Genomic DNA, 20,817 nt, shown 5'->3' with positions numbered 1-20,817 from the left:
TATCTGTTAGATATACATTAAATACTATCAATGTCATGATTAAAAGGTGTCCAGCCACAGGGACCGCACTGATGTACAAATATTCTATGGCACATTTAGCTCATCCGAGCACCATTCTAGTTTATATGCCATTTGTGCTTTATATTCAGCATTATTTACTTGCTTTTGACTTGTAAATCTACAGAGACTAAATTTAAAAGAAATCATGTAACATTTAACAATATCATATAGACATAATATGACCTAGGGTGACAAAGAGTTTATACATGTTCTTGATATAAGGTTATGCATGTTTGAGTCAACATTGTAGACTTTATATCGCTCTCTCCTTGTATTACCTTGACAGCCCTATTTGTTGAAAACTGTGTCATTTTCTAAGGGTCTAGAAAGGTAAATTTCTCTCCTTCTACAAGATATAAAATGGATGAATCATGATGGTAGGCTTATCGTTTCCTATTTTTCTCTGTGAGTTTAGAATGATGTAGTAACTTAGCGTAATAGAAAAATAAATAATATAGAATGTGTTGTTTTTTTTTTTCTGCAAAAGGTATGCAGCCCCTTATGTATTCTGTACAGGAGGCATTGGCTTCCAGACCTTGGTGGATCCGTGTTGGAACGGACATATGTTATTATAAGTAAGTAAATCCTTTTTTTTTTTTGTATTGCTCCATTCAGCTTAACTATACCTGTCGTCATCTGTTTCTGTAAATATGTATTGTAGAAGATTTGCCATTATTTGCCTGGCTCTACCATGCTAAACAGAAATCAGACACAGTGACACAGAAGCACAGTCCGAACAGAGACTCTAACTTTAGGCATAAAAATAGAAAATAAATCCTGCTTGTCAAAGCACACACGTTGGGTTCACATCGCGTTTTTGCCATACTGTTTTCAATCAGTTTTTCTAAAGAAAACCGTATGGCAAAAAAAAAAAACAGATGGAACTGTATGGGAAAAAGTAAACCGTATGCGTTTTTAAACCGTCTGCTGTTTTTAAAAGTGCATACAGTTCCGTCCGTTTTCATAAAAGAAAAAAAATAATAAACACATTTCTTTGGCAATTTCTTTGTCCATTTTTAATGGGGGTGGGGACTTTGGGATGCAAATGCACATGTGCAAAGTAAAAACCTTATACATGTGCGTTTCCCATTGACATCCATGTTAAAAAAAAAAAAAAAAAAACATATGCAGTTGCAGTGTGGCAAAAACAGGGTGTGAACCCAGCCATACACATTATTCCCTGACTATACAGATGACTTGCTACCAGTCACTTCACCAAAAACAATAAGCATCTAATGTGTTACTCACACTAGACTTTAACACCTTAAGTAAATGTACGTCCTGTGTGCGCTGTGTCTGTATGAAGTGCCTGGTTGCTATGAGGACCCACGGCTTATGCCGGACATGGCCCATCAGGCTGATGTTGGCATTAACTTTTTAGACTCAGAAATCAAAGTTAATAGAGGCATCTAAATCCAGAAAAATCACTACCCAGTTGCTCATTGGAGCTGATAGGGACAGCTGTGGCAAAATCGCAAGGTCACGATCAGCTGAGAGGACCGAGGGAGGGCCCTTACCTGTCTCCTTGCCATCCAATCAGCGCTCCAATGCTACAGGAAGCTATAGCAGCCTGGAGTAATGGAGCACTGATAAAATTGATTAGTGCTCTTCTAAGAAGCAGCCTTAGTCAGTGTTTGCAATCTAAAGTTTGCAAGTAATAGTTTCCTATGGGGACTAAAAAAATGTAGAAAAGCAAAAAAAAAGTTAATAAAAGTTACTTAACAGCATTTAGTGATATGCTTTACAGCTGTACCCATGGACCATACACAGCAATAGACAGGACTTGTCCATTTAGATAAATTCGAGGTGCTACTGAATTGAATCCACTGTATGTCATTTTATGTTGTGAATACACTGCAGAACTTTTGCACTTTTGATGTCAATGTGAAAGTCAAACCCTGCACATAATCAGCACTGAAATGTATCCTTGCAGATATTGCTGAGGATTAGGCAAAGTTGTTCAAATATGCGGTAGAGCTCTGTCACAGAATCTGTTAAAGTAGCGGAACCTAAACAAACAGAAAAATGGTGCAAACAGTATTATCTGTCGGCTCAAATCCTGCAAAATAAAATGACATCAAATTGAAACCCATTGGATGCCCTAAAAGTCAGTAGGATCCTTAGGTGTCTGTTGTGCAACCATCCAGCTCTGTTTGTCTGCAGTGAGCGGACTCTGACATACGCCCTGAACAAAGCCTCTTACCAGGTGTGAACGAGACCTTACCTTGGTCTCTGCATAGCTTGGTACGTATTTACCACTGTGGCTTTTCCTGCAAACCTCTAGCATGTTCATTGGCCGTAAATTCAGAAGGAAAATCTACGTAATATCTGTCATCATGTTTAAATAGATATAAATAAATATGATTGCCACATTGTCATATTTCTTCTATTATGTAAACTTTCCCTGCCTTTAACCTTTTTCTCATAGGAACCATTTTTCCAGGAGTTCAATAGCTACTGGAGGTCAGAAGGGAAAGTCCTACTATACCCTGACATTTACTGTCAGCTTTGTGCACAAAGATGATGTTTGCTATTTTGCATATCACTATCCTTACACATATTCCACATTAAAGGTGAGATTTTTAATTTCAGTATTCAATATTTTCACATGACACTATGAGACAATATTTCCACACAATATTACACTACCACTGGTGTCTGAAAGTAGTTTTGTCCCCTATTCCCATTGGGGGAAGCTGTTTGGCTGACAGCTATCTGAAGTGTATTGCCGGAGGTGCTATTTAGCAGCTACAAAAGATTATCTTCAAGTGATAGTTCACACTGTGTTACAACTGTCTATTTAACAAATACATTTTATGGGGAAATAAGAATGTTATTAATATTTAAAAAAGTGAACCTGAGACAAAACTGCAGTGTGAATCAGCCCTTAGAAAGTTCTTGTTGCCATATTTACATTTAAAATTTTTGAAGTCGCACATATTTGTGCAGTAGTGACAATGTCTGGTCCAAGACGCCATTTTTGAGAAAACTTTTGTGACTTTAGTGGATTTATTTTGCTCGCATCAAGGGAGTGTGGAGGAGGCCGTAAGAGGAGGGTTTGACCTCACCTTGAAGGGAGGGGGGCTCCCTTCAAGGTGAGGTCAAACCCTCCTCTTACGGCCTCCTCCACACTCCCTTGATGCGAGCAAAATAAATCCACTAAAGTCACAAAAGTTTTCTCAAAAATGGCGTCTTGGACCAAACATTGTCACTACTGCACAAATATGTGCGACTTCAAAAAATTTTAGCGGCTCTGCGGCTGTCATTGCGCCCGGCGCACAAATATACACCACATACTAAGGTGGTGTAAATTTCTGCAACTTTCGGTATTGCAGGTAAGCACTAAAGTCACATGTAAGGAGGGGGTCCTTACATGTGACTTTAGTGCTTACCTGCAATACCGAAAGTTGCAGAAATTTACACCACCTTAGTATGTGGTGTATATTTGTGCGCCGGGCGCAATGGCAGCTGCAGAGCCGCTACATTTATTATAAGGTGCACATCTCTTAATAAATCTAGCAAACTGAAAGTCTGCCTTCTGGGTTATTTAGAGAAATGCCTCTGGGACACAGGCAAAATAACTCTCCCATAGAAGAAAAAAACACTGGCTCTCTCAAAGATCTGAGGGAATACTCTCAGATTTATGGCATGGATTTTCACATCTGCATAGAAAAATTATATAATCTATGCGTTTCTATTGAAGATAATGGGATGTGTTTTATAGAACAGAATTTACACATATTTTAGTGTGAAATATGCATGGATTCAATTCAGAAATGTAAAAATCCATTATGAGCACATGCCCTTATAATTGCTGATATTTCTTTCTTAAAAACAAACAATGTTATATATAATTATTATTTTTTTTTCCAAAGATGCATCTTCAAAAACTGGAGTCTCTGCATAACCCCCAGAAGATCTACTTTCGCCATGATGTATTATGTGAAACTCTAGCTGGAAATGGATGTCCAGTAGTCACCATAACTGCTATGCCTGAGTCAAATTACTACGAGCATGTCTATCAGTTCCGTGAGTTGAAATTATCATTTCTTCAACTTCATCATTCAAGACCTTTTCGCTCTGAAGAAAACTCTATAAGAGTTAGACATTGAACATCACAATATTTTATTAGAAATATGCCATCCTTCAGGAAAAGGGAATGGCCTAGATTCATCAATCTGTCTGATTTTCCCAGAGCAACCGGTCACAGCTCAGCTTTCTTTTTGCCAGAGCAGTTGGAGGTTAGATTGGTTGTTATTGGCAAAACCTGACCGTTTTTGTCACAGATTGATAAATCCTGACCAATAAGTTTCTTTGTCTGAAAGTGTATGCAGGAGTAAGAGGAGCATCAGCTGTAAAGCTGGGGAGACTTAAGCTCTATGAAGTATTTAAGCAAGTAGCTGTCTCTCCACCTTTTCATATCCCCTGTCATACCTGACTTAACCAGCTTGAGATGCCACAGCATATCCCCAAACCGAAACCTCATTGTAAGGGCCCAGTATCTTAACTGGCTTAATCCTTCTTGGGATTTCAAAGGAGCTTACTTCTGACCTAGTTGTAATGTCACAGCAGCGTACATGACTGATACCCGCTTGTGATGTTACAGTAGCATACTTGACCGGAACCCGCTTGTGATGTCACAGCAGCTTACCTGACTGAAACCCACTTGTAATAACCCACTTCTGTTGTCCCAATCGTGTACCTGACTGAAACCCACTTGTGATGTCGCAGCAGCATACCTGACTGAAACCCACTTGTAATAACCCACTTCTGTTGTCCCAATCGTGTACCTGACTGAAACCCGCTTGTGATGTCGCAGCAGCATACCTGACTGAAACCCACTTGTAATAACCCACTTCTGTTGTCCCAATCGTGTACCTGACTGAAACCCGCTTGTGATGTCGCAGCAGCATACCTGACTGAAACCCACTTGTAATAACCCACTTCTGTTGTCCCAATCGTGTACCTGACTGAAACCCACTTGTGATGTCGCAGCAGCATACCTGACTGAAACCCACTTGTAATAACCCACTTCTGTTGTCCCAATCGTGTACCTGACTGAAACCCGCTTGTGATGTCGCAGCAGCATACCTGACTGAAACCCACTTGTAATAACCCACTTCTGTTGTCCCAATCGTGTACCTGACTGAAACCCGCTTGTGATGTCGCAGCAGCATACCTGACTGAAACCCACTTGTAATAACCCACTTCTGTTGTCCCAATCGTGTACCTGACTGAAACCCACTTGTGATGTCGCAGCAGCATACCTGACTGAAACCCACTTGTAATAACCCACTTCTGTTGTCCCAATCGTGTACCTGACTGAAACCCGCTTGTGATGTTACAGCAGCATACCTGACTGAAACCCACTTGTGATGTCACAGCAGCTTACCTGACTGAAACCCGCTTGTGATGTTACAGCAGCATACCTGACTGAAACCCACTTGTGATGTCACAGCAGCTTACCTGACTGAAACCCGCTTGTGATGTTACAGCAGCATACCTGACTGAAACCCGCTTGTGATGTTACAGCAGCTTACCTGACTGAAACCCGCTTGTGATGTCACAGCAGCATACCTGACTGAAACCCACTTGTGATGTCACAGCAGCATACCTGACTGAAACCCGCTTGCAATAACCCACTTCTGTTGTCCCTATCGTGTACCTGACTGAAACCCACTTGTGATATCAGAGCAGCTTACCTAAAGGTAATCCTCTTGTATTTCTTTAACATCACAAGTGGGTCCCAGGTAAACTCCTATCAAAATCACACTTCTGATGTCACAGCAGCATACCCAGGGATCAAGTCCTTGGAAAAATAGTGTGGGAACTCAAGATATCCACTCAGGGGCTTGTCCTGCAGGACTCCAGCTATTTGGAATGGGGTTCCTGCTGTGGAAAAAGTAAAGGAACTCAGTTCCTGTGCGTTCCTGCAGGACTTTGGCCCTGAGCATACCTCATGTAAATCTACTTCTGACTTGACACAATTATGACTTACAAATGGTGACTCACAAAGGAGCTTACTTGGCATATACAGATGTGAGGTTGTAGCAGCTTATTGGACTGAATAAAACCCTCTTGTACAGCTTGTTACAGACTATAACCAATTTATAATATCACAATAGTTTCCCTGACAGGAACCCACTTGTGATCATAAGATTACCTGACAAAAACACAGTTGTGAGATCTCAGCAGCTTACCTGACTGAAAGCTCTGATATTCGTGTAGTTTACATGAGGGTAGACACAGAGTGTCCCTGTGCAAGAACAGTAGATGTGCTCATTCATGAATTAACCTTTAATTTGTTGGCTGCCGGGTGTGGTAGCCATTTCTTTTCTAAAGAGACCTCACCACTGTAACTGTCCACCAGCAATTGTTAGATATGTGAATGTGTTCTAAGTAGAAACCCCCATTATTTATTTAGGGTAGCAGCGAACATTTTGGATTCACAGCCCAGGCAGCTACACACGCTGCATATATGGTAGTCTATCCCTGGAATGAAAGATTAACATACATTTTAGAGCTTCAGCCATCACTCCAAGAACAGGTAACATGTCAGAAAAGATGTCATCTGTGGAGTTCCTGGTCATAAGCTTAGAACATTAATTTTGTTTTACTTTGTGTTAGTGATCATTGAGGGTTTCGACACTTGAACCTGATATTCCTATAAAGTGATGTAATTTGTAACTTTTGGACACAAATGCAAAATCCTACTTACCATATGCGATTTATAATACTAGTGCCTCATGGGCTGAAGAGTCTTTGGTCCCCCTCAGTTACCAGAGCCACTGTAATAAACCATTGGTACGACATAGAGGATAAACATGTATTTTAAAATAACTAAAATTTTTGTATTTTTGTCTACAGGAAACCGGCCCTACATCTTCTTAACATCCAGAGTTCACCCAGGGGAGACAAATGCTAGCTGGGTAATGAAAGGCACACTGGAGTTTCTCATGGGGAACAGTCCCACTGCACAGAACCTCCGGGAATCCTACATTTTTAAGATTGTTCCTATGCTAAACCCAGATGGTGTTATCAATGGAAAGTAAGTAAGAGGTATAAATTTAGTTACAGTATAGTAAGTTAAACGTGAAAATAAGTAAGGAAATATTGAAGGATCTTTTCTTCCTAGCCATCGGTGTTCTTTAAGTGGAGAAGATCTCAACAGGCAGTGGCAAAACCCCAATGCAGATTTACATCCTACAATATACCACACCAAAGGCCTCCTGCAATATTTAGCATCCATCAAACGTATCCCTCTGGTATGTATCACTTAATAGAAGCTGAAAAAAAGCATTTTGTACATTGATAACAATACAGATGCAAAGCCTCCAATAATGTGTCTGGTGCTAAGAGATGCAATCATTCCTAAGCAGTATATATTATTTCAGATTGCTTTCATTGATTAGTTGACCCTTTATTATGCGAAACCATGTTGATATTGAGTGTTACCCCCTATGGACACAGCCCATTTTGACCTTGAGAACACAGACAATTTAATTTTTGCTCCTCACCTTCAAAAACCCATAACTCTTTTTTTTTTTTTCCATTTACAGACCCATATGAGGGCTTGTTTTTTCCGTGACCAGTTGTACTTTGTATTGACATCACTCATTTTAACCTAAAATGTATGGTAAACCCAAAAAATTACTTTTTGTGTAATTAAATTTAAACAAAAATCATAATTTTGAAAATTTGGGGGGTTTCGTTTTGACGCTGTACACTTTACGGTAAAAATTACATGTTTTCTTTATTCTCTTGGTCAATATGATTAAAATAATACCCATGGTTACATACATTTCTATTATTGTACTGCTTCAAAAAAAAATCTCAAACTTTTTATTTTACAAAATCAGTACGTTTAAAATTGCCCTATTTTGACCACCTCTAACTTTCTTATTTTTACGTATTCAGGGATGTTTGAGGGCTCATTTTTTGCGCCATGATCTGTAGTTTTTTCTAGTACTATGTTTGCATATATTTAACTATTTGATCGCTTTTTATTACGTTTTTTTTTTGCAGTTTGATGTGACAAAAAAGAAGAAATATTTGTCTTTTTTTTAATTTTTTTTTTATTTAACGCTTATGCCGTTCGTCATAGGGGATCATTAACATTATATTTTTATAGTTCAGACATTTACGCACGCGACGATGCCAAAATATTTATTATTTATAGTTTTTTATGCTTTTTGCATAGGGCATAGCACTGATCAGTATTATCAGCAATCTTCTGTTCTGGTCTGCTAGAAGGCAGATCCGTGCAGAAGACCCCGGGAGACAGACAGAGGCAGGTGAGGAGACCTCCGTCTGCCATCTTAGCTGATCTGATCCCCGCAGCAATGCCGCACGCGATCAGATCAGCCATTGTAAGTGATGCACTGCCGCAGATTCTGTGATCTGTATTGATCACTGCAGCTGAGGGGTTAATGACAGACATCAGTGTGATTGCTGACAACCCTTGGGACCCGCCGTGAATGAAGCGTAAATGTACGGTTCTGTGCGCCAAGTAACGCTATGCAGCGCCGTACATTTATGCCAAGTGTCCTTAAGGGGTTAATAGATTTACCAGTTATATTTTGTTCAATTGACCTATCCTGAATTTCACAAGCAAAGACTGTCAAGCCAGTATTCTATAGAATAAACCCCATTCTCTTTTTATGGGGATAGCGGTGCCCCACTGATGAAGGAATGGTTAAAATCCAGGATAAAATAAAGTCTATTTATTTGTGCACATACACTGTAACCGGTTTCAAAGCCAAACCAGCTGCTTCTTCAGTCATAGGGTACACCATAAAAGACACACCTTAAATATTCTTTAAGTTGGTCACAAGACCGGGAATAACATAGATAGAATTAACATAAAATAAATAAAAATGTTACTACAAATGACAAATTCCCCTCCTTATTCACATAGACCCCTCATATTAAGCTATATTATCCTATACTGTAGTACGCTCAATCACTTTAAGCGCCTCTGGAGCCAACGTATTAAATTTTAAAATCCAGTAGGATTCGCTGAAACCTATTGGGGAAATAAATCAGGAATGCTCTACTGTTAAACACTTTTTGTTTCATAAAATTATTGTGAACATTGGCACAGTGTTTATTCATTCTCGAACACACCGTCTGCACAGTGCGTCCAACAGTTATTTTTAACAGGAAATCCTTTCCCCGTGGACGTGGAACAAAGTGTGGTATTACCCAATTCTTAAATCCAAAAACAACAAAAGCAGTGATTTACTTTAACGGAAGGTGCCGGGACAATGGTCAGACATGGGCTTGTTGACCGTTGACCATTAACCCCTTCCCTCTGTCGGCCCCTTTCGAAATGGGAGGCGATCTACTTGAAGACTTGAAGAAGAGTGGAAGAAGACTTTTTAGATTCTGAGCCCTACCTTAAGTTATACCTGGTATTTTAGGGAACTTTTTTTCTGAGAATGGAGTCTAACTGTATCCAGATCCTGCAAAATATTTTTCATCTTTAAACTAAAACTATTGCAATTCGTTATAAAATTGATCTTGTATTAATTTTTATTGTTATTTTGTTTTTTAATATACAGTGTAGATGTGGTGAATTTTCCTGAAATTAAATCTTCCTATTAAGTTTTTAATGTCAGCAAAACTTTTTTCCTTAAATCTATTATATAAAATCTTAGATTATTCATTAAAATGTGAATCATTACTACCACAGTTTTTTTTTATTTGGACTCTTCGATATGGCCCATACAGGTTTCTATAAATCCACTTATGAATGTGGCAAATCGAAGTGTCCAATAAACTTAAATTTTTTTTTAAATGCGTTTTTGTTGAAAATCCCTTTTGCAGGATTATTGGCCAGTATTAAAGTTAGACCCCATTCTTAGAAAAAAAGATCCCTAAAATACCAGGTATAACTTACCTTAGGCTAGAATTCCACTGAGGTTTTTGCACTGCATTTTTTTAGGCGAAAAAACGCCAGAAAAATTGCCACTGTTTTTCCCAGCGTTTTGGCGTTTTTTCTGGCATTTTTACCTTTGTGTGGTATTTTTGGGCCCCTTTGGCATTTTTATCCAAATTTGTTGGGTACCAAAAAAAGGATGCAGTAGGGATGGAAAAAATGTATTTAACAAAATTTTTATTTTTTATAACAAAATTTTTATTTTTTATAACAAAATTTTTATTTTTTAAAACAACATTTTAATTTTTAATAAAGTGCGAGTGTTTCTCTTTTTTTTCTCTATTTTTTAAATTTTTTAGGTAGTACTACTACTCCCTGCTTGGATCAGACTGTTCCATGATAGGAGTAGTAGTTTCTGTACTAATAAACATATTGCCCTGGGTATCACTCCTGACACCCGATGCGATCGTCCATAATATAGCAGAGATGCGGAGCGGCTTTATACATCTCTGCACTATACTCCGGCCAGTAATGTGAATAGAACATCGCTCATTCATATTTTCCGCCCAGAGTGGGGATTGGCTGGATGGTTTCAGCCAATCACAGCTCTCAGAGGGAAATATGAATGAGTGATGTTCTATTCATATCACTGGCCGGTGTGAGGTGGAAACCTCCGTTATACACACTAATATAACTCAGCCCTGGTTGGGAAACACTAGCATTCACACGCATAACAGGAACTAAAACTCCCAGCATGTGTCATTCAGGAGTCCCCCCCCCCCCCCTTTCACACATAGGAATCATCCCCAGTCCGAGATTTATTCCCAAGCCCCTGCAGTCTATAGATCCCCCGTCTGTGCAGTCTATAAATCCCCAGCCTCTGCAGTCTATATATCCCCAGCCCCTGCAGTCTATACATCCCCAGCCCCTGCACTTTGTCATCCTGCCCTTCAGTGAACACAGGCAGAGCAGTGGGAGGGGAGATGAGGGAGATGTGTACATCCTCTCTCCCCTGCTCTGTATTCTTTCTCCCGTGCAGACCTGCATCCTCCAAAGGCAGAGCAGGGAGAGGGGATATGAGGAGGGCATGTACCCCCTCTCTTCCCCTGCTCTGCCTTCGCTCCCCCCCAGCTCTAGCTTCGGAAATCTTCGGAGAGCTGAGGGAAGGAGTGGAGGCATGTCTGTACAGGGCACAAATTTCCATCTCACACCGGCCGGAGTATTATGCAGAGATGCGAGCGCTGTGTAGAGCCTCTCTGCAATAGAAAGGACGATCACAGCGGATGTCAGGAGTGACACCCGCAGTGAACTGTCCTTAACTACAGGTACTACTACTCCCATCATGGAGCACACTCTGCTCCATGCTGGGAGTTGTAGTACCTGCATTAATAGACAGATCGCAGCGAGTGTCACTCCTGACACCCGCTGTGATCCTCCTGTATAATGTATAGATGCGGCCGCTCTTCTATGGTCCCCTGCACTGATGTATATATACACATGTTCCTATTTCCCACAGAGTTGTGATTGCCTGGAACCATTTGGCCAATCACAGCTCTCTGCGGGAAATATGAATAGGTGTATATATACAGGGGACCATAGAAGAGTAGCCGTCCGCATCTATACATTATACAGAAGGCTCGCAACAGAACCTGGGCGATCTGTCAGTATAGCTGCTACTACTCCCATCATGGAACAGTGTGTTCCATGCTGGGAGTAGTAGTACAGTAACCCCCCGACCTACGATGGCCCCGAAATATGATAAAATCGACATACGATGGCCTCTCAGAGGCCATCGCATGTCGATGTCAGCATCGACATACGATGCTTTTATATGTCGGGGCCATCGCATTAACTGCTATCGGACAGCGCAAAATGCTTAAGCTGCTGTCGGATAGCAGTTTAAGCATCCCTGGCAGGTTCGCTTACCTATTCCCGCTGCTCCGGGTCCACTTCGCGATCCTCCGGTGTCTTGCGCATCTTCTCCAGGGTCCAGGCCTCGCTTTCCGGCGTCGTTATTACGTCACTACGCACGCCGCGCCGGCGCAGCAGCATAATAACGTCACCAGAAAGCGAGGCCCGGACCCTGCAGAAGATGCGGAAGAAGCCGGAGGATCGCGAAGAAGACACCGGAGCAGCGGGACAGCATCGGGAGCCCCTGGGACAGCATCGGGAGCGGTGAGGACCTGGTCCGGAGCGACGGGGACAGGTGAGTACAGCTTCCTATACTTTGCATTGCACGGATCCCTCAACATACGATGGATTCGACAAACGATGGGTCGTTTGGAACGAATTACCATCGTATGTTGAGGGACCACTGTACTACCTAAAAAATATATATATAAAAATAAAAAGTCAAAAACACACACACACACACACACACACTACATTTTTATTATTGTCTGATACATTTTTATTGCCCTGCCCGCACACATAAATTGATCCCTGTTTAAAAATGTATAAAGATTTTGTTATAAAAAAGAAAAATTTCATTGAATACAATTTTTTCCATCAATACTGTATCTTTTTTTGTTTATGTATCTACGAAATTTTGATAAAAAAGTTATCTCCATCACTTTGTCTGGATCGCAAAAGTCCAAAAAAGAATAAAAACTGCTGGCAAAAACGCCAAAGTTAAAATCCAACATGGCGTTTTTCTTGGCATTTTTGCTCTCCCATAGACTTCTATGTGGGAAAAACGCCATGATTTCTGTGCAAATAACACCAAACTAGGTTTTGTTGGGCGTTTTGAGAAAACAGCCTCTGAGCCTAAAATTGCTGAAAAACGGCAAAAGGATAAAAAAAAATGCCAAACTGAAAAACTCCAAGTGGATCTGGCATTTTGCAGTTTACTATTGACTTGCAGCTAACATCTGGTTGCAGCGTTTTTTTCGGTGAAAAAAACGCTGTGCGGGAAAATTGGCGTTTTTTTATGGCGTTTTAAAAAAAAAAAATCCTCAGTGGAATTCCAGCCTTAGTGCAAGAAGACTTTTTTTGGATTCTAAACCCTAAGTAGATTGCCTCCCATTTCAGAAGGGGCCGACAGAGGGAAGGGGTTAATGGTCAACAAGTCCATGTCTGACCATTGTCTGGGCACTTTCCGTTGTAAAATAAATCGCTGCCTTTGTTGTTTTTGGATTCAAGAATTGGATAATAACACACTTTGCTTTACGTCCACGCGGAAAGGATTTTCAGTTAAAAAATAACTGTCGGACGCACTGTGCAGACGGTATGTTTGAGAGTGAATAAACACTGTGTCAGTAATCAGAATAATTTTATGAAACAAAGTGTTTCACAGCATATTTGCATGACACACTGCAGCAACAAAGTTTTTTTTCCCACAATATGTTTCAGTGATTGATTAATTGCGAATCCTATTGGATTTTCAAATGCAATATGCTGCCTCCAGAGGGGCTTAACAAAGTGATTGAGCGTACTACAGTATAGGATAATATAGCTTAAAGGGTACCTCTCATCAAATAAACTTTTGATATATTTTAGATTAATGAATGTTGAATAACTTTCCAATAGCATGTTAATGAAGAATATGCTTCTTTCTATTGTATTTTTCCCGATCAGTCCTGTCAGCAAGCATTTCTGACTCATGCTGGAGTCCCAAACACTCAGAGCTGCCAGCCTGCTTTGTTCACAGCCAAACAGGCTGTGAACAAAGCAGGCTGGCAGCTCTGAGTGTTCTCCTTTGTGAACAAAGCAGACTGGCAGCTCGTAGTGTTTAGGACTCCAGCATGAGTCTGAAATGCTTGCTGCCAGGACTGGTAGGGAGACCCCTAGTGGTCATTTCTTCAAAGTGGAAAATTAAATAGAAAGAAGCATATTTTTTAATAACATGCAATTGTAAAGTTATTCTGCATACATTAATCTATAATATATCCAAAGTTTTTTTTGATGAGAGGTACCCTTTAATATGAGGGGGTCTATGTAAATAAGGAGGGGATAGTGCAATATGTCATATTGATCTTAATTGTTTTTATCCTAATTTTATGTTAATTCTACTTATGTCATTTCCGGTATTTTGACAATCTTATTGGATATTTAAGGTGTGTCTTTTATTGTGTACCCTATGCCTGAAGAAGCCGGTCTAGCTTTGAAAAGTGTTACGTTGTACGTGTACAAATGAATAGAATTTATTTTATCCTGGATTTTAACCATTCCTTTATCAATGTTGCTCTGCTATCCCCGAGGAGGAGAAGGTTGTTTATTCTGTTGTAAATGCCAGTGAGTGTGGATTTGGGAAGGTGCAGCAGCCGAAATTTACATCTACCAAGTTTGCTATATCACAAGTTGTGCCGCTTTTAGCACAACTTGAACAGGTAAGTCGCACCTTTCATCATAGTCACGCATGTTGGCCCTGATTTACTATTGTAAACCCGACATGTTCTGTCGGATTGTGCATCAGAATTTGGCGCATTGCGCCACAAATTGTGTATGCGCAAGAATTTGCACCAAAAAATGTATAATCCTGACCAACTCTCCATTTTAGGCTCCTTTCACACTACAGGTATAATCCTGCTTTTTTACTGCTGTTATTTTACAGTAACAGATTAAAAAAAACGGATGCAATAACTGGCAATAACGGATGATAACTGATGAACATCATCCGTTATTTGTAATGTTTTTTTTCTTAAATCAGATTTTTTAGCCCCCTTTTTTTTTTTTTTTTTAGTAAAGCTGTACTGAGCATGCTCAGTACAAAAAACAGATATTGACTGCGCGCGTCCTCTTCCTTCAAAGCGCTCGCTCCCGCCTGTCTGATTGCCAGACGGGAGCGAGCACAGCAGTGATTGAATTTTGACTCGTTGCCAGGCTTCAACGAGTCGGAATTCATTAGTGACGTCACTGCTGAATGCATTCGGCCACTAGGAGGGCGAATTTAAAAGTGATTTTAAACTGTTTTAAAATCACTTTTTTTTTTACTAAACTATATTGGAGATATGTTGTAGTACTTAAGTACTACAACATATCATTTTTTTGTTTTCATGACAGTGCACATTAAAATTTTAACGTGGTTTTCCACCATTTTCTTTTTTTGCCGGACCAAAAATTAGTGCATGCACCGTCTTTTGTGCCGGCAAACTTAACTGACATAAGTAAAAACGGACATAACTCATGCAAAAGGATGTAAAAAAAAAATCCCATTGACATGAATGCCGTTTTCAGGAATTTTTGCCGGGAGTAATAACAGAGGTTTTTTACAGAATGATACCTGTAGTGTGAAAGGGGCCTTACTCAGAAAATCCAAAAAAAGGGCATGACTGCCGGGAAAAGGGGGACATTTTCAAGAAATCCTAACATATGTACTAAAGTTTCCACATGGTGGATTTGAGCTCTGGAAAACACCACAGCTCAGAGCATGTGTAAAAAAAAATGTAATAAAAAAAAAGCTAAATGTAGGAAAGTGCAAAACTTAGGGAAACCTTAGTAAATACCATGGAGAAATAGTTGTAGGGAGTTAAAACCCACAAAGAAAACTATACTCCAGGGCTGCTGTATTGAAACAGATTCACCCAAGGGAGACCTTTTGTGCATTTTTCCTTTCCTAAGCCTGCATTCACACCACGTTCTTGCAATACAGTTCCTGTATCAGGTTTTTGATGAAAAACTGATTCCTCAAAACTGGACTTAACTGTATCAAAACGTGTACAAATTTTAACCCGTATACGATTTGAAAAATGATGTCCGGTTGCATCCGTTTTTTAAGAGAAAAGAAAGTATACGTTTTTAACTTTTCACTCCATTATAAATAAAGTTTCAACTTGTTTGATTGAAATTCCAAGAAAAAAACTTTCAGCGTGCACTGCGCATGTGCAAAGTCAAAAACCGTATGGTGCAAACTGCATGGAAACGTAAACACACATACGGTTCTCTACAGTTCCCAGTGACTCCTATGTTAAAAAAACATGTACGGTTTCAATACGCTTTTTCACCCAGACCGAAGTGGTAGGCTACAGTTTTGGGTACAGGAAAAACCCAGACAAAACCGTACAAGACGCAGAACGGACACAACCGGATACATCGTTTGGCATACGGTTTTCAATGGAGAGTCAGTGCATACGGTTTTCAATACAGTTCCATACGGTTTACCATATATTGAAAACCTATACGGGAACTGTATTGTAAAAACGTGGTGTGAATGCACCCTAAGCCAGTGTTCTAGGACAATTCCAAGTCAAGATTAATTAAAACTTTTTATCACTCTTCTGTGGTGTGAACACTGCCAGATTCTACCTGATATTCTGTGGCCTTCACCTCAATTCCTACACTGCTGATCCACACAGAGCTCACTAGTTCTCAGTCCATTACTAAGGTGCACAATAAACTCACCAAGCAGTGCATCATCCATACAATTTGCTAATCATTTTGTATTTCATCCTCCTGTTTAGTAGGGAATATCACCCTTCTATAATTTAACCCCTTTGGGACGCATGGGTTTTCCAGTTTTTGCACTTTCGTGTTTTCCTCCTAACCTTTTAAAAAATCATAACCCTTTCAATTTTGCAGCTAAAAATCCATATGATGGCTTATTTTTTGCGCCACCAATTCTACTTTGTAATGACATCAGTCATTTTACCCAAATATCTACGGCAAAATGGGGAAAAAAAATAATTGTGCGACAAAATTGAAGAAAAAAATGCCATTTTGTAAATTTTGGGGGCTTCCGTTTCTACACAGTACATTTTATGGTAAAAATGACACCTTATTGTTATTCTGTACGTCCATATGATTAAAATGATACCCTACTTATATAGGTTTGATTTTGTCGTACTTCTTGAAAAAATCATAACTACATGTAGGAAAATTTATAAAATTGTCATCTTCTGACCCCTATAACTTTTTATTTTTCCGCTTATGGGGCTGTATGATGGCTCATTTTTTGCGCCGTGATCTGAAGTTTTTATCTGTACCATTTTTGCATTGATTGGACTTTTTGATCACTTTTTATTTATTTTTTCATGAAATAAAAAGTGACCAAAAATATGCTATTTTGGACTTTGGAATTAATTAATGATATATTTTTATAATTCGGACATTTTCGCACATGGCGATACCATATATGTTTATTTTTATTTCCACAGGTTTTTTTTTCATTGAGAAAAGGGGGGTGATTCAAACTTTTATTCACTTTTTTTTCACTTTTTTTTTGCATTGTTATAGCTCCCATAGGGGGCTATAACACTGCACACACTAATCTTTTACATTGATCAATGGTTTCTCATAGGAAACCATTGATCAATGATTCTGCTTGAATGCTCATGCCTGGATCTCAGACACTGAGCAGTCATCGGACAGCATTGAGGAAGGTAGGGACCCTTCTGCTGTCTTTACAGCTGTTCGGGATGCTGCAATTTCACCGTGGATATCCAGAACAGCACCCTGAGCTAACCGGCATTGCTTTACTTTCACTTTAGAAGCAGCGTTCAACTTTGAATGCCGCGTCTAAAGGGTTAATAGCGAGCGGCACCGCGATCAATGGCGCACGCTATTATCCACGGGTCACGGCCGGCTGTTAGAGGCCGGGCCCGACCCGCTATGACGCGCGGGCCACGGCGTGGCCCTGCGTTATAGACAGGGAGCGGGCTGAGGGCGTATAGGTACCCCCTCCATCCCCAAGGAGTTAAAGGGGAGTGCTAGCTGCCATTTTTGCTATTGCCAAAATATAATTGAGGAGATCCCTTTTCTTTTTCTCTAACCTCTACTGGAAAATGAATTATAGAGCCTAAATCCACTTTCGAAAGATGGGACTGAAAAGCATCTGACAGGCTCCTGTGGACTACACTGACACAATTTCATATCGCTATGTATACAAGACCCAGTGGGAGAGACTTACGAAAACCAGTCTTGGGCAATGATGGACAAATTACTTTTAGTGATCAGTCTTATTGAAGCTGTCATTTTTAGAAGTCCATTTGCTTCTGTAGGAAGGTTCCCCTTTTCCTTGCTTTTCATAGCTCTTTAAACTTTGTGTCTCTATAATTAACATTTCAGTCAATATTCCAATTAACATTACATTTTCTGTGCAGGTTTACTGTGATTACCATGGACATTCCCGCAAGAAAAATGTCTTCATGTACGGCTGCAGTATTAAAGAGACAGTATGGCACACGAATGTCAGTGCTGCCTCATGTGATATTGTAGAAGATAGTGGATACAGGGTAAGTATGACACAAATCTGTTACATTGAATGCAGATGCAAAATCCTGGAATGTTGCAGAATTTTGTAATACCTTTTTTTTAATGAAATAACAGTATTTTGTAGAGAAAGCTTCCGGGATTCCTCCGTTTACATCTCACAAATTTGTAAGATGTAACCTGTGTGTTTCCTTCTTATGAGTTCAGAAATCTTTTGACTTGAAAAAGGGAGGAATCTCGAAAGCTATCTTCCAGGATATGGGATAAGTAGCTGATCGCAGGGGGTGGTGGGGTGCTCGCCAGGATGGGACCCCTGTGCTCTCAGTGAGGAGTGTGTGTCATCTACCGGTAGACTGCACGCGCTTTTGAGCTTCAGACTGTCCTTAAAGAAAATGTGTCAAATGTTTGAAACAGAATTACGTTTGAACTCTCATGATACTTGTTTATGCCTTCTGTTTACAAACAGACTCTTCCAAAAGTCCTTAGCCAGATTGCACCAGCATTTTCCATGAGCAGCTGTAGTTTCGTTGTGGAAAAATCCAAAGAGTCTACTGCTCGCGTCGTTGTGTGGCGAGAACTGGGCGTCCAGAGGAGTTACACAATGGAGAGCACACTGTGCGGCTGTGACCAGGGGAAGTACAAGGTATGGCCATGCTGAATGTACTTTACAACTATAGTGATATTACTACAGTAATATCATGGAATAACGTTTTCATGTGTATACGATTACCCGTGAGGCCAGTCTAGTCTGATGCCACAGCTGGACTCCATTATTCTTTACAGCTTCTGAATATTACCTGCTGTGTCCACAAATCCACAGTCTGCTATAAACTGAAGAATAACCTCTCCATTGTATTCATTATTTACTATCATTAGTATATCATTATTATGATACCATAATGAACTTTCTATTGTGAATATGTTTACAGCAGCCATGTATTTTAAATCTGTATTATTAATACCACATTTATTCTGCTTCTGTTTACATTGCCTGAATGAATACATGGAATTCCATGTGTTTCTGTTTAACCTGCTTACTCTGATTTATTTCTTTCCTTTTTTTCCTTTTTAAATCTCTCCACATTTAAGATCACTGCGTAATTTAATTTTTCCATTGGAGACAAAGGAAATTTGATTTCCCCTTGGGGTGTGAACGGTTTCCTTTTTCTTCCTTATTCATTTTTGTTCCGTATGCAATTCATCTTTCCACATAAATTAACAAATCATGTTTTGTCAGCAACTAAAGATAATTGTCAACTACATGCAGTACTTACCTTAATGTCTTACGGGCTACTCCTCACATGCATATATGTATGTTTACTTCAAAGTCTAATCGATTTCAACATGGTTTCAGTTAGTGTAAATTCAATATACGGTATACAGTGTATATGAACTGATCAGTCATAACATTAAAACCACTTTTCTAATACAGTGAAGATTTCCCAGAACAGCTCTGATGCGTCAAGGCATGGACTCCAAAAGACTGTGCAAGTTGTTATATATGGCACCAAGGCATTAGTGGCAGATTTTTTTTATGTCCTGTGAGTTTTAAGTTGTGACCTCCATGGTCTTTCCATCACATCCCAAAGACGCCTGATCAGATTTAGATCTGGGGAATTTGGAGGCCAAGTCAACACCTTTAAATCTTTGCAGTAATTATTCAGGAATGGTTTCAGTTACATGACAGTGTGCCTGGCCACATTATCCTGCAGAAAGAGTTCTCTACCATAAGAATGTTCCATTGGCATTCAGTACTTAATCTGTAACAATGTCTAGCTAGGCTGTACATATTATTCACATGAATCCCAGAACTCAAGGTTTTCCAGCAGAACATTGCCTAGAGCATCAAACTGCCACCACTAGCTTTATTCCCAAGATTAATGACACCCATTCAGTTGGCCACACAATGTTTAAGAAAATATGATTCTTTAGACCAATTCTAGGTCCATTTCTGATTCTCATGTGCCTTTTTGTAGGTGTTTGCAGGGATGGGCAATGTGCTACAGGGACACTCTGAATGGCCTCTGCCCATTTACCCCTATATATGGCAAGCTTCAATGCACTGTGTATTTTGATACTTTCTATGATAGCCCAACTCCTTTCTATGGTCTTATGTGGGACCAGACCAAACAAGCTTTCCTCCACTCTCAATGCACTTAACTAATTACCATTTAAATGACAATATAAAAACTATAAAATATGAATATCCCTACATGAAGATTTATGGCAGATTAAGTTGCGGTTTTCACCTTGTATGGCTCATGTGTTTTATAATACCATCATGCATACAATTCCCAGCTTTGTTCTGTACTTGGTTGTTGAATTGCTTTCCTATGAAGAAAAAAAAAATGGCATAGTGTTGAATGTGAGCAGTTTGGTAACACAGTTTTCTTGCCTCTAATTTTATCAGTGTTACTGTAGGAAACATTTGACACATCACACAGAGGCCTAAATCCCTTTCTCTATCGGCTCCATTGGGGGACACAGACCGTGGGTGTATGCTGCTGTCTCTATGAGGTGTGACACTATGGTAATAAAAAAAAGTCGGCTCCTCCCAGCAGGATATACCCGCCTTCAGGCCCTGAGGTAATCAGTTTAAGCTTAGTGTCTGAAGGAGGTGGACATGGTCTGGAATTCTCCAGACCAGGTCTTCTGATTTATTGTTTTCCTAGTATAGGGACGTGTTAGTTTTTTCATTGCTTTTTCTTTCATGTTTCCAGGTGGTGACTCAG

At 39.8% G+C, this 20,817-nt stretch overlaps 1 protein-coding gene across 9 annotated transcripts in view; it reads left to right on the top strand.

The window, feature by feature from the left end:
- AGTPBP1 (ATP/GTP binding carboxypeptidase 1) overlaps positions 1–20,817 on the top strand; it is a 184,074-nt gene that overhangs the window by 102,841 nt on the left and 60,416 nt on the right. For all 9 annotated transcript variants that reach the window (XR_008844922.1, XM_056524334.1, XM_056524371.1 and 6 more), the window contains exons 18-24: positions 548–635; positions 2,489–2,633; positions 3,936–4,089; positions 6,928–7,108; positions 7,196–7,325; positions 17,977–18,108; positions 18,552–18,728. Coding sequence is in view for 8 of the 9 variants with exons in the window: in XM_056524334.1 (XP_056380309.1) it covers positions 548–635; positions 2,489–2,633; positions 3,936–4,089; positions 6,928–7,108; positions 7,196–7,325; positions 17,977–18,108; positions 18,552–18,728 (1,007 nt within the window). In the remaining variant the exon portion in view is untranslated. The remainder of the gene's footprint in view (positions 1–547; positions 636–2,488; positions 2,634–3,935; positions 4,090–6,927; positions 7,109–7,195; positions 7,326–17,976; positions 18,109–18,551; positions 18,729–20,817) is intronic.

The sequence above is a fragment of the Hyla sarda genome, chromosome 1 (assembly GCF_029499605.1).
Source record: "Hyla sarda isolate aHylSar1 chromosome 1, aHylSar1.hap1, whole genome shotgun sequence".
Lineage (NCBI taxonomy): Eukaryota > Metazoa > Chordata > Amphibia > Anura > Hylidae > Hyla > Hyla sarda.
The sequence above is the reverse complement of the archived record's forward strand: the minus strand, read 5'-3'. Positions and strand labels throughout refer to the sequence as shown.